At 41.5% G+C, this 27,800-nt stretch overlaps 1 protein-coding gene across 1 annotated transcript; it reads left to right on the top strand.

The window, feature by feature from the left end:
* LOC111865259 (G-protein coupled receptor Mth2) lies at nucleotides 1-27,014 on the top strand. The gene is made up of 7 exons (XM_023853155.2): nucleotides 1-505; nucleotides 5,305-5,519; nucleotides 13,361-13,546; nucleotides 16,530-16,608; nucleotides 18,676-18,926; nucleotides 22,443-22,572; nucleotides 24,371-27,014. Exons 1-7 carry the CDS (start codon nucleotides 27-29, stop codon nucleotides 24,657-24,659), a joined length of 1,629 nt encoding a protein of 542 aa, XP_023708923.1. The 5' UTR covers nucleotides 1-26; the 3' UTR covers nucleotides 24,660-27,014.
* Nucleotides 27,015-27,800: the final 786 nt, after the last annotated feature.

Genomic DNA, 27,800 nt, shown 5'->3' on the forward strand with positions numbered 1-27,800 from the left:
CATACTCTTACCGCTCTTAGCTGTTAATGTTGTGTTGTATGGTGAGCCTGGACCAGCGTGAGGACAGAGACATGTGTCGCGTGTTGGTCCTGTGCTGCGCAATTTGGTTCGTCCGTGGTCAAATGGTGCTGAACTCAACCACAAGTGCAACCGAAATAAATAGAACTAATGTAATTGTTAGTGAACTTGTAACAGTTTCAAATATTGTCGTCAGTGAGGCCAAAATGGCCTCCTCGTCTACACCAAGTGCCACGACGGTATTGGTGTTGAATTCCATTTCGAATGGGGACTCTAATACACATGGTAGACAGTGTCCCAGAGGCAGCTCCAAGCCCTGCGTGGTTAAGTGCTGTCCTTTAGGGGAGAGCACAGGAACAAGGAAGGTTTGCGAACCTAGCACTCTCAAGTTCCAGGTTCAATTCTCCCGTCAAGAAAACACTAGCAACTCCACAGATGATGGGGAGGGATACAATTATATCATTGGGAATCCATGTAAATATGGCAGGTGAGTAGAAATAGGGTACATTTCGAAGACTAGGCCCACTTCATTTTCATTAGTAGCGATTGGTATGTGTTTATATTGACAGTACAGTGACAAGTTACGAAGGAATGGCCTAGAATTCAGCGACACACGTGTGAAGACGTGGGTCAAGTATAATTGTTTACTCCTGTTCTAGTAAGTGCAAAATGTAGAGACCCCCAGCGCCTAACCACCACGCTGTGAAGGCATATAGGATGCATGACGTTAATGCCTCACATGATTTTAATATCGGCAGGTGACTGACAGCTTAAGTCAGGCGCAGGCCCAAATGCCGAAACAGGAGAAAGGAAATACCCTCTCTCCCCTTCAGCCAAAAACCATCAACTTCATCGAAACTTTGTTACAGTAACACAAAATCCTTACAGATGTTTAAATTCGGTGGTCTACTTCTTAAAAAAGGTTTTGTTTGCAGTGATGCGTAATATGCTTAAATCGCAGCTAATTAATAGTCATGATGTGAACAAAATGGTATCGGAAACAGATTTTCATTAGACGAAAACGATAAACAAACGAGGTGTTTGTAAACTATGTTGCCCCTAAAGTCGTTCCGTTCAAAGAAGTCGGTTCGTATGTGCCCTGGCGCCGGCCTGGTAACAACCTTCGCGAAGTGAAATTTTACTGCTCCTTCTAGGAATTTCATCCTGTCACTGTGTTACATTACTGGGTGTAGTTTGGTCTGGTTTCGTAACAGCTGTATGTGAAGATAATTTTGTAATTGTGTGCATGAACATGGCGTTTCGGTAAATTCTTTGCCGTCAAATATTGTAAGAAAAATTTGTTTTACTTCTAGAGTCAGAATAGCTTAGTAGGTATAGCGACGGGCTACCGGTGGGAGGACTGGGGTTCGAATCGCTGCAAGGACAGGGAGTTTTCTCTTCCCCAGAGCGTCAAGACCCAGACTCCTATCCATGGAGTACCGCGGGCCCTTTCTTCGGGAATAAGGCGGCCGGGGCTTGAAGCTTACCACTCACCTTCATCTAATGCCAAGATCAAGAACGGTGAAGTTATATAACTCCACTCCTCGATACGTCTTCATGGCGTGGTGCTTAATTAATTAGGCACAGGGAAAACTTTATTTCTTACGGTACCGTTACCTTTTTACGTACTTTTCCGTAACAGCATATAAATTCATAAATCCCACCTTCATTTCCAGTTTCTCTGTTTACTATCTAGCAGAATATTTAAAGGAACTGTGAAAGCCCCGTAATTATAATGACTGTCTTACATGCTGGTCGACCCTAGAATCGTGGTTCGATTTCTGATATGGGTAGAGAATTTTGTCTTCTCTGCAGCGTCCATACCGGGTCTGGAGCGCATCCAGCCTCCAGTCCAGTGGGTTCCAGCGCCTGTTTCCCGGGAAGGAAAGAGGCCAGGGCGTCAAGTTGACCACTCATCACTGTCTATTGCAAAGGCTATGATTGCATGGAGGTATGCCTCCACTCCCCCATAGTCCTCATGGCATGTTTGCTTAATTGAACACTGGAACAATTTAGCCTTTTGTCTTTTCCCAGTAAAATACTTAAAAAGGAACAGGAATTGAGGGACTGACCCTTTTCCCTTTAAGTAGATTTTTCCGCAAGTGGGGGTAGATGTCCCGACAGAAGGGTACCATCAGTTATCACCCACATAACGGGTACACCTTCATTAGCAAAAGTGGACAGTGTTTTGGAGTACACACATTTTCTGGATGCGTTCTTCTCTTATTTTGCCTATTTCATTGGTTTTGATGTTCATAGACTCTCCTGTTGGGAATCTAGTCACTTCGTAAAGGTTAGGCCTACTGTCTCCTGAGATGTGATCCCGTGTAGTTTGGTAGATGGATATCAACATTTCGAATGAACGTGCTGTCTCCATATTCATGCCCACTCTTCTACCCCGAAGATGGGAGTAGGATATTTCTCCGAAACGTTGGTACCTACTGACTACAAAACTACAAGGCGTAACAATCCAGAATATAATAATTTTCATAGTTGCCTCCGTGAGACCGCCTGTTGTGTGGTCTAGTGGTCAGAGTTCCTGGCTACAGATCCAGAGGTCCCGGGTTCAATTCCCGGCGCTACCAGATTTTCTGAGAAGTAGTGGCTCTAGAACGGGGTCCACTTAGCCTCTTGAGGATAATTGAGAGCTATTTCAAGGAAATAGCGGCTCTGGTCTAGAAAACGGCCGTGGGGATTCGTTGCGCTGACCACGTGACACCCTCTATCCGCCAAAGTTGGCACTAATTCGCCGACAAGCGGCGATCGCTCGGTCGGTATAGTTCGCTTGCGGACTACAGGCCACGGAGTTTGTATTCAGTACTATGTGTTCAACTCAGGCTGATAACAATTCTAGGAAATTGCAGTTGCGTTGCGGTTGCCAGTTTGCCTGGTGTGCCCGCGCCCTATCACAACTCCAGAACTGCCCGAGACATTTTGTGTAGGCGTTCCAGACGTAATGGAACCAGCGACATCATTTTCAATTAATTTCTTGGGTTGGGGTGAGACTGTGTCAACTTGATACGTTGGCCACGGATTGGCCTATTGTACCAGCCCCGGATGATAGGCGATGAATGTCTAGCAGTCGGTGGAATGAGAATTGGCAGGAGAAACCGAAGCCATTTATTTTGAAATGTCGACAGAACGCAACATTCATGCGTCACACGAAATATGCAGGCGGAAGGACGAGATCAGTGAAATGTTTAATCAACTCTGTGATACGAAAAACGCCGTAGTGGCTGATAGTACACTCAGATAACTGATAAAATAATTTCTTGATGCATTCATCAAATCCAAACGTTCAGCCTTCTTTTATGATTACCTTTGCCAGATATCTCAGCTGTGGGGCACACGGAAGCATAGTTGGTTGAGGTCCCGGGTTCGATTCCGGGCGCTACCAAATTTTCTGAGAAGTAGTGGATCTGGAACGGGGTCCACTCAGCCTCATGAGGATAACTGAGGAGCTACTTCAAGCAAATAGCGACTCCGGTCTAGAAAACCGAGATTAACGGCCGTGGGGTTCCGCTGCGCTGACCACGCGACACCCTCTTTTCGAAAAAGTTGGCACTAAGTACGCCAACAGCCGGCGGTCGCTCGGCCGGTATAGTTCGCTTGCGGACTAAAGCCACGGAGTTTTTTTTTGTCTTTAGGACTTCCAGAAGTGCTGAAGATTACTCTTTTCTTGGATGTGACGCCTCATAGTGTAGTTGGTCGTTATGAACGGTTCGGAGTAGACTACTGCCTCCATCTTCAGAATATAGCCTCAGTCGGTATAGTTCGCTGGCGGACTCAAGCCACAGAGTTGTTTTTTTTTCCAAGAGGAAGACAAGTAGCGTGCATATGAACTTTCCCGGATTTTGGCTCTGAGTGACGTCCGACTGAGAATTGTGGATAACAGAACGACGACTGTCTCGAAAACGGCTGTAACTCCGTGATTTAGTCCGCAAGCGAATTATACTGACCGAGCGACCGCCGCTTGTCGGCGAAGTTAGTGCCAACCTCCGCGTGGTCAGCGCAACGAATCCCCACGACCGTTAATTTCGGGTTTCTAGACCGGAGCCGCTACTTTTCCATTCAAGTAGTTCCCAAATTATCCTCACTAGGCTGAGCGGACCCCGTTCCAGACCCACTACTCAGAAAATCTGGTAGCGCCGGGAATCGAACCCGGACCTCTGGATCTGTAGCCAGGAACGCTGACCGCTAGTCCAGATAGTTAGTGCCAAAGTTAGTGCCAACCTGAGTGGATAGAGGGTGTCGCGTGGTCAGCGCAACGAATCCCCACGGCCCTTAATATCGGGTTCCTAGACCGGAGCCGCTACTTTTCCATTCAAGTAGCTCCCCAGCTATCCTCACGAGGCTGAGTGGACCCCGTTCCAGACCCACTACTTCTCAGAAAAAAAAATTGGTAGCGCGGGGAGTCAAATCCGGACCTCTGGATCTGTAGCCAGGAACTCTGACCGCTAGACCACAGAGGCGGTCACAGCTTAGTTAAGTAACTGTACATAAATAAATACTAATTCCATGGTGTAGGGGGTTGCTTGAAAGTTGATAGTTACTCATTTGCAGGTTAAATTATTTGTGTTATGGAGTCTGAAGTTTCAGTGTCCTTTTTACAGAAATCCGCAATTGGACGTATCCTGTACTAGCTTAGTCTGATTTATACACCTTTGCGAAGCCCGTTTAATATTGTGACGGGATAATCCATTGCTAGACAACGACTCGTTAAAACACGTCTCCGTGAAGAGTTTGCCATGACACCTGAAAACCGAAATAAACCATCACTAGACAACGCTTCAGTAAACACATTCTCGAGTTTACGCAGTCAACAATGGGACCTCCGTTGCTGGGTAGCAAGTCCCACAACACAGTTTCCCGTTGCAACGGATAAGACAGAATAACAGAGGAACCGTGATCTCTATTGGGGCGGCCCGGAAGTTAGTTCAGTCATTAGTCAGTCGTAAAGACAGGAGTACAGAGTTCGAGTTAGTTCAATGTGTGTGAGTAGGAATTCTTCGTTTTTGCTTCGTCACAGTGGAAGAGAAGACACTTATAGTCCGGCGAGTCCTAGAGAAGTCATTGATTTTGAGCTCTTATTGTCGATTTTAATTGTAAAGTTGTGCCAGTAAATCCAATCGTCCAATCCAGAACCCATTGTTATATGTCACGGAACCCGGAATACGCGATAATATTTTCCGACCAAAACACTTTATGACGTCAGCAAGGAACACAACACAGATTCTGGTGACTTGGGCGCCCCCGAGACGCCAACTCACACTCTGTCTCTTGCAGGTACCGACTGGAGCGGCGGAGGTACAGCTCGGATGAGTTCCATATCCTGAGAAACGGCAACATGTGGGTGCCGTTCTTCAAGCTCCTGCTGGAACCGGACGATTATTGTCTGGACGTCTTCCACGATCCGGAAGTCGAGGAGGAAGAGGTGATGCCTCTCGTCTGCTTCACAGATCCTCCGTCAAAGGCGTCACCGTACATTCTGTACCCCATCGGTAAGAGTAGACACCATGGCAGTAGAATTCAGACGCTGAGCTTAGCTGTCTAGTCGTTAGCATTCCCGTTTCATATTCGAGAGGTCTCAGATTCGAAACTCAAGTCGGAGATCAGCTATCTTGCCTGATTATTTTCGTGGGGTTTCTTTGTCCCTTTGCGCTGACATAATATCTCAATTCTTTCGATTTTTATGCACGAAATATCTCATTTAGAAGCCGACCCTTCCTATCCATGAAAGAAACATGCCCCCGCCATTTCTCAGAAGTTAACGTTAACCTCTGTGACTTTCCAGCAACTGAAAACACTGAAATGTACTAACAGAGGAGAGTTTCAATGAACTAAACATAAAAAAGTATTAAAACAAACCACAGATTGTAAGATTTGACCAGTCTGCTTTTACCGGTTTTCACGGTCTCTTCGCTTGCGGATTTCTTATATTTTTTCCTTCTACCCTGAAGATGGAGGCGATACGTTCCTCCGAAACGTCGGTTAACACCACATATACACGGTGCCAAATCCCAGAAGACTGCTTTCTTCAAACAACAGATTCTTCCCTTGACATATTTTTATATTGTCACATATGAGGGGTTGTCGTGGCTAATAATAATGTGTTCTGGATTTGATGGTTGGATTTTTTGTCACTTCCTTGCAATTACAGTTAATCATAACAGCTCGCACATTGAACTCCTGAACGGCGTCTGTCTGGCGAATCACTCACTAATCTCGGGCTGATATGGAGCTCTGCGCCTCTCGGAATTCACAGTCAAAGTCACATTGCGACTGGCGGTCGGTCAGTCAGTCAGTCAGTCAGTCTTGGTGTCGAGCCCAATCTGGAGTTTATGCCTAGATATTTATTACTGTTTGACAGATACGGTCTTGTTATTGTGGGGCGCCCTCTCCGACGAGAGGACGGGTCTGTTCTTTGTCAGAGTCATTGTCTCTGCAGTAGTAAGTTATTTGTCATGATGTAAAGGATATTTACATTTTACACGTTAAACATGTTAATAAATGTATATAAAATATATAGAGGGCCTCTGTCAGTCCAGGCTCAGTTCAGCAGATTGTGCCCTATTTCTAGTAGCTTCCGCTACAACTGCAGTCTAGTCACTTGAATTACTTTGTTATGTAATCATGTACGTACGGAATTTTGAAAGCCATGTGTAAATCGCAAACCGATGTGTGCCTTGGAAAATTGCCAATGGTGCCGAGAACCTTGTTTTGCAGGCGCTGCAATTTCACTAGATGGGTGTCTGCCTCAAATTCTCAGGCGGGACTAGCTAAGTCATTACGGATCTAATGAGAGCTTTGTGGAGGGGCTTACTCTCGAATTCACGAATGAACCCCTTCTTATATCTGCTACGCGGCCCGAATAGAGATCACCGCCTCCAAGGGTTCGATTATTGTTATTCACGAATGCGCTCTATCGGAAACCGTGTGCTAATTCCGAAGTAACAGTATGGTTAGTCGCTGGCTTCCCACCGCGGCGGCCCGGGTTCGATCGCGGGTCTTGTCAAGTGGGATTTATGGTGGAAAAAGTGTCGCTGGGGCAACTGTTCTCCGAGTACTTCGGTTTCCCCTGCCAATCTTCATTCCACCAATTGCTCCACAATCACCCTCACCTATCATCTGGGGCTGGTACAATAGGCCATAAGTGGCCGCAGTACAAGGGGCTTAGTCACACCCCACTAGCAATAATAATAACAGCATGGTTTCCAAGTGTTTACGAATTTCAGTTTCCGTATCCATGGAAACCGTGTACCGTAATCAGTTTGTGTCCAGGAATTAGTCTTTCCGCGGCAACGTGTTTGCCCATTCATTTCCTAGAAACGACCCACATGTCAGAATATTTGTCTCTGACACATCTCGCCATTTGGCTCCAAACCCTTAACCTCTGCAACTGAAAAACATCAAACAAAACAGGAATATAAAGAAAGCAGTCTTCTGGGATTTGGCACCGTGTATATGTGGTGTTAACCGACGTTTCGGAGGAACGTATCGCCTCCATCTTCAGGTGAGAAATGAAGACACTACTCAGTTGGGCCCCTTAAAAAGAGCTAATCTCAATCACTGTGAGATTAGCTCTTTCTAAGGGGCCCAACTGAGTAGGTGTCTTCACTTCTCACCTGAAGACGGAAACAGACGCAGTTTCCGAAACGTCATGTCCTCACCTAAAATTCCGGACGATGGAAGAAGTCCAAAACCCCAGTAATCCTGTGTGTCATCCACCATCGTCAGAGCCGTTTAGAATCTACTTCATGACTTGTTAGCCCTCGGGAGATAAGGTTAAGTTTATTTTAGCTCGTAACGCAATTTCAGCTTTGTCTGAAACGGAAGATATCAAACATAATCCTTTCATTACGTTGCGAGTAGGGAGGACTAAAGCTTTTCAATGGCAGGATATATTGATGTCTAGCTTATCCATTCATGTATATCATAAACGAAAGGACTTCAGTGAAGCTTAGCTCGCTGTATGTCTTGTGCTGATTATCTAAAGTAGGATCACGAAAGTGGATGTTTCCGCGAACATCAGGCAGTAAATGCAAGCACAGTCACATCCAGTGTCGGATTCTAGCAAAACAGACTTTCATTCTTTCTTTCTTTCATTTCTGTCTTCTTTTTTCTCTAAAGTTAAACATCGAATTTCATAATTTCTTCGAATAAAATGGCAGGAACTCAAAAACGTATCTTTTTTTTTTCTTCGCTGTAATTGACACAATTACCATCATCGAAACGGAAATTGCATTGCTGCTTGACCTAGATCCAAGCCATGTTCAGAATAATAAAATCCACGAATTCGAAGAATGAATTCTAATCTTGAATTGTAATTGTGGTGTAGATTGGAATGTTTCATTGTGAAATAGGGTTAGACGCCTCTCGTATGACGCAACTGCTGCAAGGCTCTGACGTAACGACTGGGCTTATGTCGTTAGTTCGCNGCCGTCATTGGATTTTTTTCAGTTGACCTAATCCTTCCAGCAGAGGTCCCGGGTTTGATTCCCGGCGCTACCAGATTTTCTGAGAAGTAGTGGGTCTGGAACGGGGTCCACTCAGCCTCAAGATGATAATTGAGGAGCTACTTGCTTGGAAAAATAGCGGCTCCGGTATAGAAAACCGAGATTAATGGCCGTGGGAATTCGTTGCCCTGACCACGCGACATCCTCTATCCGCTTAAGTTGGCACTAACTTCGCCGACAAGTGGCGGTCGCTCGGTCGGTATAGTTCGCTTGCGGACTAAAAGCCACGCAGTTTAATTTTTTTAAACCTTCCAGCCACTTACGGGCCTAGGGTCGAGTAAGCCTCTACCAGAAATGAGTACCATGAATCTTTCTGGGGGGTAAAGGGCGGTTGACGCGTAAGACTGACAATCTTACCGCCATCTGCTAGCCGATTCTCTAGAATAGAGATCCTCAACCTTTTTCAACTCACGGAACTGTGAACAAGGCTCAAAAATTGTCAAGGCAGGAGATTTTATCTTTAAGAAATGAGTATTAAGATTGTGTTTAAAAGTTCAATAGCCAAAAATTCTAATCACTGTGTTATTTTTTAAAAAACAATGTAGATCATATTTTTCAGAAGATTTATTTTTAAAATTTATGTTCATATTTTTTATTATTCCAAATACTGAAACGAAATATCATTGAAAAAAAGATATCATATATAAAAATCCTATGATGTATTCCACTGGCCCCAAAAGAGTGTACCCCCCTTCTCTCTCTCTTTCACACACCCTCTCTTTCTCACTGAAATAATGAAGAATTAGACTTTGAATGAAATAGCCTGCTCTGTGATTAAAGGAGGAGCCGGGGTAGCGCAGTCAGTATAGCGACTGGCTACGTGCTGGACGACCCAGGGGTCGCAGTTCGAGTCCCGATAGGGTCAAGAATTTTCTCTTCTCCATGTTGTCCAGACCAGTTGTGGGGTCCACCCAACCTCCTATCCAGTGAGTACCGGGGATAAAGCGGCCGGTGCGTGAAGCTGACCACTCACCTCCAGGTAGTGCCGAGGTCTCAGAAAGTATGGATCTATACATCCACTCCCCCATACGCCTTCATGGCGTAGTGCTTAAATGATTAAGCACAGGGACAACTTTACTATGATGAAAGTGTAAGCTGTGGTTGTCGTGTTCTTCGTTATCTGTTTTGTGTAAGAACCTGTCCCTTGAAAGAAGCCCTAGCCTTGTCTCTAAATAAAAATATAATATCGATTCGAGATAAAGCTCACCATTAGCAGTTTCTGAAGTGAAATATTCGGAGACGGCTGCCTCTCACCATTAACACAATAACACGTCAGTAAGTTACTGGCAGGTACATTGTCCCCACTCACGATCTGTTGTGACCTCACCACGGGTATAAACACAGCGTACTCTTCTTCAAAAGCGTGTCCCGTGTGAAGGTGAGTTTCAGTTGAGGTAAGAGGACTTTAGTGTTGAAGAAAGCAGTCTTCTGGGATTTGGCACCGTGTATATGTGGTGTTAACCGACGTTTCGGAGGAACGTATCGCCTCCATCTTCAGGGTAGAAGGAAAAAATATAAGAAATCCGCAAGCGAAGATACCGTGAGAACCGGTAAAAGAAGACAGTCTGCTTATATCGGTTCTCACGGTCTCTTCGCTTGCAGATTTCTTATATTTTTTCCTTCTACCCTGAAGATGGAGGCGATACGTTCCTCCGAAACGTCGGTTAACACCACATATACACGGTGCCAAATCCCAGAAGACTGCTTTCTACATAGTCACCGCCGTGAAAGCCTCCAATCTTACGACTTTAGTGTTGCTCACACTGCCTCCCATTCATCTCCTAGCGGCTTACGATTTGATTTTCCTGCTGTTGAAGTGACTGAGGATGCAGCGTTGCAAATCTGACCAGAAGATGTTCATGCCCCGTGCCGTGCGCAGTGAGACCATAAATGAGTTCAGTGTTTTAAGGCAGTAGATAAGTCGCTACAGCACCAGGTCCACGCTAACGGGCGGGGCATATTTTTCGTTTGTTTGACACGTGTAAAGATATAAACAATGTTATCAGCTATTGGAAGAATCCTATCAATAACCCCTTCCCACAAAAAAATATGATCCCACCGTTCTTATTGGCTTTTTCAGTACCTCTCTCGCCATATTTATCTGTTTCTTTTGTTTTGGGCAATAAATGAAAGTGGATTATTGGTAAAATTTTTACTTTCAGTGTAGACCGAAGTAGGATCTTCTGACACAAACACTCGTGTACTACGTTTTGCACTAGAAATCGCAAATGTGCTGCCCAGAGATTTAATACAAGTCTCCACGGTAGGAAGACTTCTCCTCTTCTCGATATATTGACCGAGCTGGTGGCCGTAGCGGTAACGCTTGAATTCTAGAGGTGCCTGGTTCAGATCTTGACCGCGATAACAGCTATCTTGTGTCACGTCTTTCATGGTTTTACTCAGTCTCTCAGAGTAGATTCCAGGTAGTATCTCGATTTGCCCACGACCGTTTCCTTCAATATCCTTTCTAATTCATGATTCATCAATCATCCTATCATTTAACACTAGTGTACCTACTGACAGGGTCGTAAAATAACCCCTCGTCCCTCAAAATAAATTTTCAGTGTATAGTTTTCTTTAATCCTGCCTCGATTGAGTCTCGTTAATTTAATGACGCTCTTTCAAATGTGTGCATCGGTATTCGTGGCGTGACTAACTGGAAAGAAAGGCCGCGCCATAGCTCAAGCGGTTAGTCGCTGGCTTCCCACCGTGGCGGCCCGGGTTCGATCCCGGGTCTGGTCAAGTGGGATTTGTGGTGGACAAAGTGGCGCTGGGGCAGGTTATCTCCGAGTGCCAGTCTTCATTCCACCAATTGCTCCACAATCACCCTCACCTATCATCTAGGGCTGGTACAATAGGCCAGAAGTGGCCGCAGTACAAGGGACTTAGCCCCACTCCACTAGCAATAAAAAAACTGAAAAGAATGTGGAAGCAAAAGGTAGTGGCCTGTTTTAACTTAACTCTGAGGGCATTTCTGGTAGGGACGTAGTAAAAGCATGAGAAACCTCAACCGTGGTAGTAGACTCCATGCCGAGAATCGAACCGACAACCTACCGTTTACGAAACAGTACACTACATAGCAACTTTCGATATCACCATATTATTCGATGGTATATAAACAAAGCAGTTGATAGAACTTTGCTAAATAAGCCATGAAATAATAACATTGGTCTCCACACTTGATTCTGAATCATGAAACACATAAATGTACTTTGTTGGTAGTATGCAGAGCTGTTATTGCCAAAATAAATGGTACACATAGTAACCGTTATGCTTTAAAAGACTCGCCGTGGGTGCGGACGCTTCTTTGAAGACGATGGATTGGACGAGTACGATAAGTGGAAGCCGTTGTTTCTCGGTCGCCATAATCTCGTTGAACTGCGCCGTAATCTCTTGTCACTGCGATAACGAGGTAATATGTCATAATTAGTGGGTGTACAATCTCGTTTCCTCATCCAAGTCAGTCATTTGCGTGGTGTCAGATATTTTCAAACTTTGAGAAACCTACACACAATCCTCCTCCACTCTGACGCCTAAATTCGTACAAACCCCTCCAGCCATTGCGTACTGCGCCTAAATTAAACAGCATCCTACCAACCTGCGCTGTGAAACTTTAGTCTTGTTACAATTCCGTTCTCCCCCATCCCAGTGCTAGATCTTGACTTAAACGTGAAAAGATATAGCATAAAATTATCCACAGCACCATCCAGTGTGACTGATTAATAAAAGTCATATTTCATTATTTCATTTTCCTTAATACGTCGGATTGACCATGTTCAGAAGGACTTGGGAAACCACTATTACAACGTCATTAACATAAAAAATTGTGCCTTGTAACTACATTAAGTAGGATATTGGTAGGAAAGCCAGATGGAAAGAGACCACTGGGAAGACCAAGGCATAGGTAGGTGGACAATATTAAAATTGATCTTAGAGAGATATGATGGGATTGTATGGATTGGATTGATCTGGCTCAGGATAGGGACCAGTGGAAGGCTCTTATGAACATGGTAATGAACCTTTGGGTTCCATAAAATGCTGGGAAGTTCTTGAGTAGCTGCTGAAATGGCGGCTCCTCGAGAAGGGCTCAGCTCCGTACGACTTATATTTATACAAAATCATAAAATATTTTATAACATTTGAAAAATGGATCCATTTAACCAAATAAATCTGCAATAACGTGTTATATTTGTCTCTTTATGCGTATACGCAACTGACGGTGGTCTCCAGACCGAAACATGTAGTGTGCTGATTATAATAAACTTTTATATTACATGTGTGTTGCAAACCGTTTACAAAACTGCAGTCAATGCACTTAGTGTTGTGACGGCGGCCCCAGTACCGGTGCCTGCATCTGGCAAAATATTTCACGTTTTTTTCGTGACTCTTTAGGAACATTTTATAGCTTGCCACAGAAATGTTGTCTAGCTATTTTGGTTTTTGCTGAGGCCGAGTGATCTGATAGGGACCTGCAACAATGTGCAAAACTGCACGGGCAGTGATTGGGGAGGGGATAATGTCCCGTAAATTGCGATATCACCAAATTTAAGAAACCCTGCTTTAGGCTGTGTAAAGAAGGGCGCTTGAAAGATCTTGATGTCAGTGGAGGCATAAAGATGAAGTGAATGCCAGTGAATACGTTAGGATCGTGGACTATATCAGACAGGATCCAGCGGCGAACCTTCTTGAACGTTCTTGAACGTAGTGATCAGCGCTCGGGTTCCGCAACGAGAGAGGATCTCTAAACAATGCTCAGCTGTAATGCCCAAGACGACTCTGTACTTTTCCCTAGGAACAGCCCTGGTTACAGACCATGTTTGTTTCAGGGCTACTGATCTCTGTACCATTTCTGATCTTCACCATGCTGGTATACTGTCTGATCCCTGAGCTCAGGGATCTGCACGGCAAGTCCCTGACCTGCCATGTCATGTGCCTAACAGTTGCTTACATTTTTTTGGCCGCTGTGCAGCTTGTTGGGGAAACAATGAACCAGGATTTGTGCATCTTTGTCGGTGAGTACTGGTTAATCAATTCTTTCGTTGACAGTGTTGTTGCCAATGGTATGTGCTTGTAGTTGCCATTAAATGCGGTACGAGATACTGGGTGGACGAAACAAAGGCGAGCTTCCTGAAGTTAAAATTCGGAAGGGTAATATTTGACACATCCAGTGCTACTGCCATTTATACGTCAGATTTTGTGTCCCTTAGTACCGGAAGACATCGCGGTGTAGCTACTGGAACGCCTGTCTTATGTTCTGGTCATAAAGGCCCCATGATTGGTCCACAAGCTGGCTATCATGCCTTGGATTTTGGTTGTTTTCCTCTCTTACTATGTGAAATAGAACATTGCATCTTTCTTTGACATTGTCCCAGTTCACTATGCAAAGCCGTCGTTTCGTTCAACTGTGCGAATACAAGCCTGCAACGTATGTAGTTGGGAAAACGTAGTAAAATAAACTAAGATTATTAAATAAATTGGAAACAAAGAACTGACGTTAAAAAAGGAAGAAATGTTTGGGGAAATACATGACGAAATAAATATACAAATGACCGAAAAAGTACAGGAAGGAAGTTAACAAGAAATTGAAGATTCCTGTCGTCTAGGATATGACGCCATATAATCTGGTAGATTATTTACCTACTTTTCGAAGGTATGTGCTGTTTTCATCTTAAACTTTGATAAATACGAGTATTTTCCGGACTACACGGAGCCCCACCATGAGAAAATTTAAGTCACACAAAGCAAGAATTTGTATATTTCCATTTGTGTAGATACGTGCATGAACTTACGAATTCGTTCCTGTGTAACTTCAGATCTGTGTTTGTGCAGAATTTCTACTGTTATAGACCTGAACGTTGTCAGACATCTGAAAGGTGCGTGCTGTCACCATATTTCTGAACATTAACACAAGATAAATGTCCCATAAAGTCTGCAGATAGAACATACCAAATTGTACATTCTTATCTCCAGTGAGTCATTATTTATTTATTTATTTATTTATTTCGTCTCTATAGATCATTGTTACATGATATACGACATGATATTAGTTACCACAGTCAGTCCCAAAACGTACAAGGCGTCCAAAATGAACACAGCCAGTAAAGAAACTGATAACGTCACTCCCAGCGAAGATACATGAAAGCTGTTTGAGGTGAAAAGTCTGGTGCGACGCATATGGGCCAAATGTCGAGATCTGCTGACAAGACGAACTGTTTGGTGGGTTTTTACACTCTGGGCCTCAAACAACTAGCATGTATCTTAATAAGTCCAGAAACCCAGTAATTCTCAGCAAAATTCAGTACACATCCTCTCCCAATGTGTCTTTCTAAAATCTACCAAATATTGCATCACTCTCTGCTTCTTGGTCTCCCAGAGGTGGTCTTTTTACATTTTTTCCAATTATAATTTTCAATTCTCATTTTCTCAATGCCCAGTCCATGCCACTACATTAGAATTACCTCCAGCAACTCAAAGCAAGAGTACAGGTTATGAAGGCTCCCATTTCATGAATTATTTTGTTCATTTCTTTCTTTTTTAGTGCATATTGAATTAAATAAACAGCAAATCATATAACTAAAATTACACTCCACTGAAAAATGTTATCTTGTAAACTCGTATACCAAATTTCACCGCAATCTATCATATGATATTAGAGTTGAAATATGAATACTGACAGACTGACGGATGCTGGTCCCCACAAGGCCTTATTTTTACATAAAGCATATAGAACCCCTGATAATGCCAGAAAGATGAACCATATTTCGCACTTGACCGATGTCACTCCTCATTTACAACCTCTTATTATCTGCAAAGAATTGTTCATTTGCTTTTCTCAGAAATCAAATTACTTGTATTATGTTTTGCATGGGGCTGTATCTTTATAATTCCTAAGTAGTGTCCTCATACAACTTGACATGGACATGACCTCAATATGTCATTATTATTCATAACGTTCCTATTATAGAACAGTGGCAACCACGTGCATCCTGTGTTGTGATGATCCATAACCCACCATTTCGATCGCAGAATTGTGCATAACTTTCTTTTATAAATAAGGGCAAGGGCACACCAATGAAACTGGAAACCGCAATTTCCGAGAATTGTTATCACCCTAAGTTGAAAACATGTTACTGAATGGAAACTGTGGTTGCATTGCAGATCCCAGTTTCCTTGGTGTTCCCTCATCCTAAAGAAGGAATTTTTATTCTTAACAGTCCGTTGACTGATTTATATGACAATGATTTGATGTGCTTTCCTAGAGACTGGGAAGAGCTTAGCCCTCTAATTACAAGTAAACACATTTTTAAAATGATCAGAATATTTTTATAACAGACTAACAAACTACACCCATGTTTCCCCATATGTCTTCATGGCATAATACATATTTAAGTACAGAGACATCTGCCTGTTGGACTCACTGAGGGGTGTAATATTGTGTTGAGGGGCAGCTGTCCTTCCTTCCACTTTTGATATTATTCTCTGTTACTCATCCTCTGCATCATTCACTCATTGATGTTTAACGTTGACACCTCTAGCTGGCTTTACCCCAGGAAGAAGTCTCTTCAATATCAATTGGATAATAAGGCCATTCAGATAGATAGATTTTGTGCTTCTCTTCATTATGTTGAGATAGATTCTAGAATAGTATCTTGAAATATAACACGATTCATTCCATCAAAATCCTTAATGAATCAGTGTTCATGATCATTTTCCAATCTCATTTAACACTTCATAAACTTTATAGTCAAAATAATATTGTTATATAACCCAGAACTGAATCTGCCATTGGATATGATCATGCATGGGTGTCACAGTGGCTCTGAAGGTGATGAAAAAGGGAATAATATAAACTTGCATGCAGGGAATTGAACTCGAGCCATCCAGAAAGTGAGATTTTTCACTGCTGCTATGACATCGATATTGGCAACTGCAACTGAGTGCAGGAACGCTTGATGTTGACTGATTTGTGTAACTAATTAAGGTGTTTTCTTGCAGCTCTTGTGGTTCATTTCTCATTTCTGGCTTGCTTCTTATGGCTGAATGTCCTCTGTTTCAACACCACGTGGTATGTGCTGTAAGTATTTCGAGACACCTTTTTATTATTTATCACCATGACTTCAAAATAGTGATTGCTTTATGAATTAAATGGTTCCCAAACAATGAAACAGCAGTCTTCTCCACCTTTAATGAAAGCAATCAAATCAATATAGATGCAACAGCAAAATAATAATTTACTCAACAAGGCCAAAGGAAACACAAAAACCAAACATAAGCCAAACCTGAAGATGTGCCATATTTTTGTGATAAGAGACCAGGCTGTTCTTCACAGTTTGAGTGGCATTATTTGAAAACCAACCAGTATTTACAATTACTTAGCTAGTAGCAAGCTGCTATTTGAGGTACTGTCACTGCTTGAAATTTGAACCCAGGTGTCATTTTAACCCTGACATGTGATTAAACATGTATGGTACATGCATCACGGCATCATCATCTCTGTACCAAATCAATTAAGCACCACGCCATGAAGATGTGTGGGGAGTGGAGGTATAGCTCCACCATTCTTGATCTCGGCACTAGAAAGAGGTGTGAGTGGTCAGATTGATGCCCCAGCTGCTTTTCTCCCAAGAAAAGAGCCCCTGAACCCTTTGGATAGGAGGCTAGGTGGGCCCAGGACTGATCTGGGTGCTGTAGAGCAGAGGTAAATCTCTTCCCACTGCCAGGAATCAAACCCTGGCTGTCCAGCCCATAGGCTGTCACTATACCAGCTGAGCTTATCCTGTCTCCATGGTACATGCATTCCTTTTTGTTATATTGTTCTGTTGCTTACAATTGTATAATTTTCAAAATAAGGGCTCAGAGAATATTAAATGTTTACTGCCTTTTTTAGATTTCAGCATTATTGACATGCTGATATAATTTATTTATTTATTTATATATACAATTGTATAGTCATGTCTTAGTTCATAAAATATAACTGACTACATCTGGCACAGAATATTGATATATAAGAACCCGTGTAATCCAAACATTCATCACTACTGCCAGAGAAGTTTATCATGTGATCAAGTATAAACCAACTCTCAGTATTAAAATTTATGCAATGTTTCTGTTTTACAAGTGGTTTCTCTTCAAAACATGCTCCATAATTTTTGCTTTCCCTCTCTTTCACCCCTCTTTCATTTGACTACCTCAGCAACACTAGAAGAAGAATTACAAAATTCCACATAATGAGAATCCCTTCATTCCATGCTTAAATAATCTCTATAAATAACCTGTAATTCTCGTACAGCACTAAACAAAATATTTGGACCAAGGGGAGATGAGCTATACTAAAGAGTACCATGATCAGTTGTTCTGTTATAGGAAACTGAGTCTTTCTGTTATCTGAAAGGTCTTCCTAAACTCTGTGTTCCTTTTTCATCAATATCTCATTGCTAGCATAAAGCCTGCTGAAATTTTGACCTGAAATTTACAAAAATAAGTATAATTTCTTATCTAACCTAGTAACTTCTAAAATTCTGGAAAGACAGCTACATTTGTACTAAGGTTATAAACTTGATGGAATAAAAGTGTGCATCAAGTGGTGCTGGTATCTGGAAAAGGTTTTCTCTGCAAAAGTGGACACTGTAAACTGACTCGCATACTTTCCACTCCTGTCAACCTATTTTGTATTTACAGCTATTTTCAAACAAATGTGCAAGTGAAATAACAACAGAAGAGCAAGTCATAGCTTTTTATCTATCAGAATGAGGTTTGGAACTGTATCAGATCTCATTCTCTCTGATTTCGTTTTTTAGATTTTCATGAAGTCTTTTATTGAAGACATTTTTAATCTTGTCATTAACCCTTTCTATGGTTCATACTTCACTGATATATGATGATGATGATGTTCCAGGAAGCAATTTGTAAATTTTGATTCTAGCACCCTTTGAACAGAACCTGCTTTGGGTATTTGGTTTATGATACCAGATATTTGGATATTTATCTCCTTCATAATACAAATTGTATCCCACATATTTAAATGCATTATGTTCTGCATTAAAATCTGTTCAAAAATTGTATGACAAACTCTGATGAACATGCAGATGCTGAAGTTGAAAGAGACCAGTTTCATGTCATGTTTTGGTATGTTTATTTACAGAGCCAGTGTGAGGTTGCAGCAATGTCGCAAAGATTGTCCTGAAAACCAGTACCTGTGCTACACGGTATTCAGTAACGATGAAGTGCACATACCAAAACAGACCGAGCGTAAGATCTTCAGGTACTACTCCGGGTATGCCTGGGGCTTACCAGTTCTGGTTGTGGGTTTTTCAATGGCTATTGATTCAATGCCGACAATTCCATCATCATACCTCAAGCCCAACTTTGGTGACAACAAGTGCTGGTTCAGCAGTAAGTGACATAATTTTGTCTGAATTAACAAGACACTTAAACCCAAAAATTGTCTGTCTCGAAAATTTTACGCATTGTATATTTCTTCAATAATTTTAGTTCTTATTCAGTTCAGTAATTGTACCATATTGTGAATATTACCATATTCACACCAATTAAACAAAAAAAAAAACGAATAAACTCCGTGTTTTTAGTCTGCAAGCAAACTATACCAACTGAGCAACCGCCGCTTGTTCCGAAGTTAGTGGCAACTTCTGCGGATAGTGTGTGTCACGTGGTCAGCGCAACGGATCCCCAGGGCCATTAATCTCGGTTTTATAGACCAGAGCCGCTATTTCCTTGAAATAACATCTCAGTTATCCTCATGAGGCTGAATGGATCCCGTTCCAGACCCACTACTTCTCAGAAAATATGGTAGCGCCGGCAATCGAACCCGGGACCTCTGGATCTGTATCCAGGAACACTGACTACTAGACCACAGAGGCGGTCTCACGGAGGCAACTGTGAAAATTATTATATTCTGGATTGTTACGCCTTGTAGTTTTGTAGTCAGTAGTCTTACCGTCCCCCTCTGTGTAACCTCAGCCACACCGGTTGGTCCCTACTCTTTACCTTCTTTCCTTTCTCTGGTTGTTCTCGCCACTGCCGTCGTTGGTCGTGGAGCTTGCAGCTAGGTCTGTTTCACCTGGCTCCACCACTTCTCCAACTCCACCACTTCTCTTCACTATGGAAAGGGTATCAGGTCCGGGACTTGGACTGGATGGTCTATGGGCGCCAGCAACTGTGGGTACAGCTGCGAAGTGAAGGGAAAAGGTGGACGGGGTGGGAGCTGATGATGATCGGGCTAGTAGTGGTTGGCGTGAGACTCTGGCTCAGGTCGTTTAGGGCCTTACTCCGACGAGGAAGAAAACAACACGCTGGACACACAAACACTTGGCACCACTTAACTTTATTGATAGTTTTATCTGAGCGCCGCTGAGATACAATTCAGTGCGTTACTCTACTATGATCTCCCGTTGCTCGAACACTCATTTCCTTAACAAACGATGGAGAGGGCTAGCTCCGCGTCCGGCGAGTTTAACTGTGGTTACGAGACTCTCCACAGGAACTCACTCTCCGTTTTTGAATATTCAGAGGTCCTGCCAAAATTTGAAGAAGGCCTCATTGTCATCTTCCAAATCTCCGGGTTGGCTGAATTTAGAAGGGGGAGGGGTTCGATAGATTTCTCATTCCTCCACTGGTCAGCTGTTTCGCGGCGAGAGTTGGGGTTCACACGCTCTCACCGTCTTTCTGACCCGGGGTGGATTGAGAGGGTTCAATCTAACGGTCTCCTAAGAGTAGGTCCGTGATGAATCAGGTGTTGGAAATTGGTCCCGTTCCTCTACTAATGAAATGATTCGCCGCTCCTTTCTAAAGGCAGGTTTTGACCTTTGGAGAGTTATGACCGTTAGAGGGCCACCTCTCTCCAGTGACAAAAGTTCTTTTCAATGTCTTTGGACATATTTATCTTATTAGTACAGATGGCGCTTTCTAAAAGTAAGGAGAGTGTCGGGCTGGTTTGGGTTTAGTCCGGGGATTGTGACCCGTCATAAACTTTACCATCCCGGAACTGCGAAAGGGTTCAGGTCCCGTTGGTTGGAGTGGGGTGTGAGGTATTGCCTCTACTTTGATGTAGCGACAAGTACCGACACATGTGAACAAAACATTGGAGTCCTTTGCATTGTGCGGTTACAGTAGGTACCAACATTTCGGAGGAATATGCTGTCCCCATCTTCAGGGTAGAAGAACGGGCATGAATATGGAGACAGCACTCTGACCAGTAGACCATGGAGGTGGTCCATCACACAAATTAACCCTCTTAATTCTGGCTTTTCTTAAAAGAACCATATTTTGTTAGAATATTCCTAAGGCATCATGTAATTTCTCTGGAAGTTCCTTGGAATGATGTATGTATAATAGGCTCTGTGTGGTGTATAAGATGTGTTGTACAATGCTGGGGAAGACTCTTGTATCCTGTAGATGTGACATAGTATGTGAGTATGTAGTTGTTGACGTCTGATGAAGTAATGAGTCATGAATGTATGATGAATTGTAAGTTGTGTCACAGGAGTTGTTTCACATGGAAGTTTTTCATGGGTGAAGATTACTATATAGTGAAATTCTCAGTTAATGTTGGAACTATGAGGTTGAGTACTGCATATTAAGCTGGATCCCGTGTGTAGGTAGTTGGAGTCCTGGGAGGTAATAGGCTCTCTTTCCACCATCAAGTATCCAGTTGCTGTAAAGCATTCATGCATCATATAACAGTCCTTTAGAAATCAAAATAAACTGTGATTTTTGTTAGAGAGAATGGTACTTGAAATGGCAGCGACTGGAGGCAACAACTTTTCAAATTTTGTCATACAAAATAAATATTCAGAGTGTAATAAAAGGTTCTTTATCTGTATATTTGTTACTGTATTATATTTTAGTAACATATTTCACTGATTTGTGGTCGACAAAGTGGCACCGGGGCAGGTTTTCACTGAGTACTTCGGTTTCCCCTGCCACTCTTCATTCCACCAATTGCTCCACAATCACCCTCACCTATTATCTGAGGCTGGTACAATAGGCCAGACGTGGCCACAGTACAAGGAACTTAGTCCCACCCCACTAGAAATAAAAAAAAAAAACATATTTCAGTGCTGTTTGTGTGTCATGTAAAAATGAAATTATGATATATCATTGTACATGGCTAAAAAAAGGTATTGAGTTGTTGCTTTATTGATTGAATTTATACACACAATACAAATCCACTTCATGTTTACTTCTTCCTGATTGGAATGTGTATTTTTCACTCTTATTTTGGATCTGGGGTTCACAGAATGGTGACTATGAACAGTACTCCTCTGGGGTTGAAATCATGTAGTTGGTAGAAGTCACTGATGTTCTGGAGCAACATCAGTGAATTTCTACCAGACTACACTGTATTCACTCTTTTTCATTATTTTCATTTTTATTGATTTTCTGTTAATTCATTTTATGGATTTCATATATTTTTTTTTTTTTTTTTTTTTTTTTTTTTTTTTTGATTGTCTAAGATCTGAATTTAAATTTATCTTCTTCTGTCAATTTTGGTATTAATCCTCATCACCCATACAGGTTGATTCCATCGAGTGAGATGGTGACTGACTGGACTGTTGTTCCACATCTTCCCACAAGAACAATTTCTCCATGCATTACCATGGTCCTTACCCACGTTTCCCCAGACAGTAGTCTTCCAGATTTATATATCCTGGTGAGCACAGTCCAATTTTCTTTATGGCTTTGCAGAAAAAAATCATGAAACACATTTTATGCAGATCCTTGGGATGCTGGAGACAATTTAAACAGAGCCTCCAGTCTCTTTAGTGTTAAGATACATGAGATTAGTTGCAGTTACTCGGGAAATGACACAGCTCTTGCTAAGCCACTGGTGAGGTTCAAGCTGGGTGTGCTTACAGCATTATTGAAGCACATTTCTGTGTCCATTTGCAGGTGATATTGCAGAAATGAGCTATTTCTACGCTCCTGTGGCTGTCATTATCTCTCTTAATATTCTGATGTTCATCTTGTCGGCCTACAAGATTTTGAGCCACAACTGGAGAGAGCACAGACCTCATAAAATGTGAGTCCTGCATACAGTTATTCTAATATGAAATCAACAATAGACAAATAACATTGTATTGTAACACACCTCTTTAAAAATCTTGCAGTGCAAGACATGAAATGTATGTTTTTGTTTCATTTGTGTGGATGGAACAGTTCTATTCATATTGAGTGCTGGGGACGCCTGTTCTATTAAATACAGGTATCAGAACAATTAAATTCCGTAGCAGAAATTTCCAGAATAAAAATGGAAATATGATACCTAAATGTCTTGGATGCAAATTGAGATTTGTTTACCTTCCACCAAATATACATATCTAAACAGAGGGGCTAGCGAGAATTAATAATTATAAAATTTAGTGGTCTATTTCTATGCATCATTTTCACTGGTAGGCCCATAGATCCCCACTGTCTTAAATTTTCATATGTAACTTAAAAAAAATTCACTTCATCACAATGTCCATAAAGAGTTAAAGAATTTCAGAGTTAAAGAATTATCTGCATGCTCATTCCTTCTACTCTTTAGATGAATACTTCAATGTAAATAGAGAATGATGTAAAATTAAGTTATATTAATTTTTAAGCTAAAATTGCCTGTACTTATGTATGTAACCTTTTTGACTTGTTCTGTATCCAAAGGTACTAACCTGCTTAGGATTTATAGAATGTAAATAAATTCAATTCAATTCAGTAATTTTAAGTTCATAACATAGTGTTTCATGCAGACTTTATATGCACATTTGTAATTTGTCTTTAACAATTTACCTTAACAAAAGTTTAATACCTTCTGAAGATGTTGCCATGTAGGATTTCACAAGCCTAAATTAAAATGTTTCAGTTTTGCTCCCACCCTCAAATATTTGTATGGTCACAGTATTGCTGGTCCTGATGATAAAGCATTAAGAACAGAAAGATGGAATGACCTGTAGCAGCATGATGTTCATACCAGTTTACACAAAAATTTAATACTCGTTGTTGTTAGGCAAAAAGATATAGACACTCATTCCCAATCATGATGTAACAGTAAGCCTACTTTCCGAATAAATAAGGAAAATAGGTTAAAAATTATGAAAAAAAAAAATGTATATCTATATAAATAAAAATGTACTTTTTAACCTACTTCCCTTTATATACGGGGTACGCAGTGGCATAGTTGGTTGAGGCACTATGCTACAAGCCGGAAGGTCGCGGGATTGAATCCCAATGAGGTGGATTTTTTTCAATTTACCTAATCCTTCCATCCGCACTGTGGCCCTGGAGTCGACTCAGCCTCTAACAGAAATGAGTACCAGGAATCTTCCTGGGAGGTTAAGGGTGGTTAGCGCGTAAGGCTGAGAACCTCTCTGCCATCTGTGAGCCAACTGTCTAAAAATGTGGGAGCCTCAATACCTCACAACCCTAGGGGTCCTCACGGCCTATTACAGGGATAGCGTTACCTTTCTACACACACACGTGCATGCGTGCATGTGCTTGACAAGGAGAAATGTTGCTTTGTTATGCACATACTGCCAGCTGGGAATTGTTGGCTAATAAACAACTAACCAACTGTTATTCTTTTAAAGTGAAAAGATTATGGTGAGGTAGTCTTCATCTGGCTGTTTCCATGTGTCAAATCAAGAATTTTTTATGTAGTTTAGTGGTAGGTCTGTACCAAGTAGAACAGTGGAATCACCATTTAATGTTCCTTGATTTAAGGCTTTCCCTCGTTTATCTTCAGATTCAGTTATCCAATGTCAGTAATTTCAGCATCATGTTTCCTCCATTTAAGAAATTCATATACTCTCCACAACACAGAAACTTTAAATTGTGCTTCACAGATTCTACAAGTGCCTGGTCCTGTTTGGAGCAATGGGCATCAACTGGGTCATGGAGATTATATCATGGGCTGCAGGAGGGTCTGAATATATTTGGTATGTCACTGATTTCATCAACACCCTGCAAGGAGTTATCATATTCCTGATCTTTGTTTTGGAGCGCAGGGTATGGGAGTGTATCAAGAAACAATGGGGGCCCAGACTTTCAGATCTGTACCACAGATATACTCCTTCTCATGCCAGTGTCCCCTACAGCACCCCTAAGGATGCTGCTATGCAACTTGGCATGTAGTGTGCTATGCAGGAATGTAGTCATTGGTCATGTAAGAAATGAATCTTGTTTATGAATCAAATGGGTTATACAGTTTTGTTTATTGAGAACACACTCAGGTGGAAGAGCCTGATGCTATGCCTGTTAAGTTGGTTCAGCTTCTGTTTGCAAGTTTCTTTCATCAAAGTATTTTTGGGAGAACTTGCTGTATAACCAGCACTAAATGCTTTCATTCTTGAATTGTCTATCTTTTTGTTATGATGGTTTCATATATAGTAATTTTTAATTATTTTTATGCTTATCTTTGCCATGGTTGTTCTCAACAGTATGCACATCATTGTGTTTGTTTATAGCAACTGAAATTTTGGCTAATGTATGCATTTGAAGATTACTGCCTTCCATTGCCTTGTTAAACAATAGTCAAAGCTGTCTCAAATTTTTATACCTACACATCTGTTTATAATCTCTCATCGTAAAATACGAAAGAAGACTTATAGTTCATAGCACTACATGTATCTTCTGACAGTAGTCTCATCAGCAGTTAATATTTTTTTAGAGTTGTACTTCCTTACAAGAACTTGAACTCAAACTCCTTTCCATTTCATAGACAGTATAAGTTAGATCAGTGATTCTCAAGTGCAGTCACCAGCTACTTTCATAACTAATAAGTATGTAGATTTGTTGAAAACTTCTTCCAGTCTTGAGATAAATTTCCCTTACATCTTCTCTAAATTCAGTGGTTGTTTTTATGTGGGTGTTGTGAGTCTGTGCTACACAGATTCAAATCTTGACCTTCATTTGTTGAAAGATATATATCACAGGAAATTCATGGGAAAAGTCTTCTTTGGTTAGCTGTGGAAGAATATGGAGTGAAGATATTCCCATTTAGTAACCATTTGTAAGTCACAATAATCACATTTACCTCACACTTTGCTTCCATTTATAAAAGTATTAAAACAATTTTCTTTAAGGTATTTGTTTTACATGCAAAATTTTGTATGTCTTAATTTCTCTGGCCAGAGGATATATTACTGACTTTTAAATATGGCCAGGGGAAATTCCTTCTTGAGAACCACTGAGTTATATCAATGTATGTATTTCTTTTATTTCCTAATGACCTGTAAACCCACAGTTATAATTACAAATGATAAAAACAAATCAAATCCACAGTTATAAGCTTATCCCTCCATGCTCTGATTGTACAGTAACCTTCAGAAGATAATAACCATTGTCATTAAATTTATGTAAAGCAAATGCAGTATTGTATCATTTAAATTGTAATTATATTGGTATCCCTTGAAGATGACAGTGCAGTAAAAGTATATAGGAATGTAAATATATCACTGTAGGTTTTGTTTGATATATATTTATTCATACCTTATTTAATGAAGCTGTTTTTGCAGTATGTAATCTGCAGTACTGACAGCACTGTTTCATAAACTGAAAATAAATAAAATAAATGATATGATCAGTAACTGAGGCTGCATGGCATGAAGCAGTCGGATGGCAATGAATTGTGGGAACATCCCACATTATCACGCTTTTTCTGCAACGCACACTCTTCACATCACTTTTCACCATCACGCGCGCTAACCAATCAAATTGCTCCAAATGTTCGCATTTATACTGCGCTTGCTACTAGCCCCACATCTACATCATCACACGCTAGCCAATCAGCGCCCTGCAAATTCTTCCTCCTCAATTTCAAGTTTCGCTCCTCCCACCGAGCAGCGTATAAAAAGGAGCAGCTGCAAACCGGCAGTATCAGTCTGACTTCAGTCTACAATCAAGCCACACTCAAGCAACATCAGCCAGCAGGCTTTGTCGCCAGCGCTCGGTCTTCGGAGGCATCGGCAGGCTGCGCCAGGCACAACTGCCTCGGCCCTCCGGCTCTCACACCCGACGCACTGGGGCACCTCGCCTGGACTCACCAGTGGTCGTGTCCCCGTCTGACCCACTGGGTATCTGGCGTAGCCACTGCCTCATCACTCCTACGACCGCGCAACTTCAACTCACCTGCCGCGCGGCGATCAAGGAACCTCCAGCAACGGCCGCGCTATGGCCAGTCAAATCACCGCAACTAACCCCTCTCCCTACCGGTGCGCGCCGTGCTACCTCACCGGTCAAGCATCTCAGCAACCACGGTCCTTTTCAGGGCCAACAAACTGTTCCGAAGAAGTGGGTTGTCATCAGAGTAATGAGAAAACTACATAAAACCCCACAGAATAATGAATTGAGAGGGATACAAAATAAAGTGGTTGTGACCTAATTTTTAAATATCATTAAGTCATTTGCCTGGATGGACAAAGTAATACAACAAAAATCCCCATTCAGAATGGTCAGTGCCAGGCAGAGATTTGAACCTCCAGAATAAAAGTCATTACCACTGTCACTTGAATGAAATTGCATGGTTTGTATCTGATGGTCAAGAAATATACAAGAGATCATAAAATATTACAGTGACAGAATGGATGTTAAAATAGATTGCATTGGCTTAGAAGGCTGTTGCATGGAAGGACTAGATACAATCAGTTTGAAATTTTCTCAATCTTGGCAGTATAATTTACTTTGAATATTGCTTTTGTGAGATTGTAAGCTAAGTGCTTAGAAGTTCAGGTTTATGTAAGAAGGTAACATTTTCCTTGTGCTTAAGTAATTAAGCATCATATGTTGAAGATATCTTGGTGGGGTATAATTACATTATGTCATTTGCCACCAAAAATCAAATCTATGTCTAATGACTGAAAATTTTTAAAATTCAGTTGACAACATTTTTATTGCAAAACTCTTTTTATACATGTGATGAATTCTTTAGTAACAAATTTGCCTAGAAATAAGGATAATAGCATAAACAATTTTAATATTGCATAATTTTATGTATAGTGATGTAAGACTGTAAATTTAACACATGTTTTTGTTATCTGTTATAATGATTATAAGCTGTACATATATATTTATAATTGTATTCTACTATATTAACTATATGACTGGTTCTATATCTATGTATGGATTTATGGAATATACAATAAATGAATGAATTCTTGACCACTACACTCACTCGAGGTTAGTGGCCAATTTTATGCCTTAGCCACTTTACTCCCAGAGTTAGATCCTCCAGTACAGCAATATCATAGATATTGATAGTAACTGTTCCTCCTGTTA

Source organism: Cryptotermes secundus, unplaced genomic scaffold (genome assembly GCF_002891405.2).
Source record: "Cryptotermes secundus unplaced genomic scaffold, Csec_1.0 scaffold975, whole genome shotgun sequence".
Classification (NCBI taxonomy): Eukaryota; Metazoa; Arthropoda; class Insecta; order Blattodea; family Kalotermitidae; genus Cryptotermes; species Cryptotermes secundus.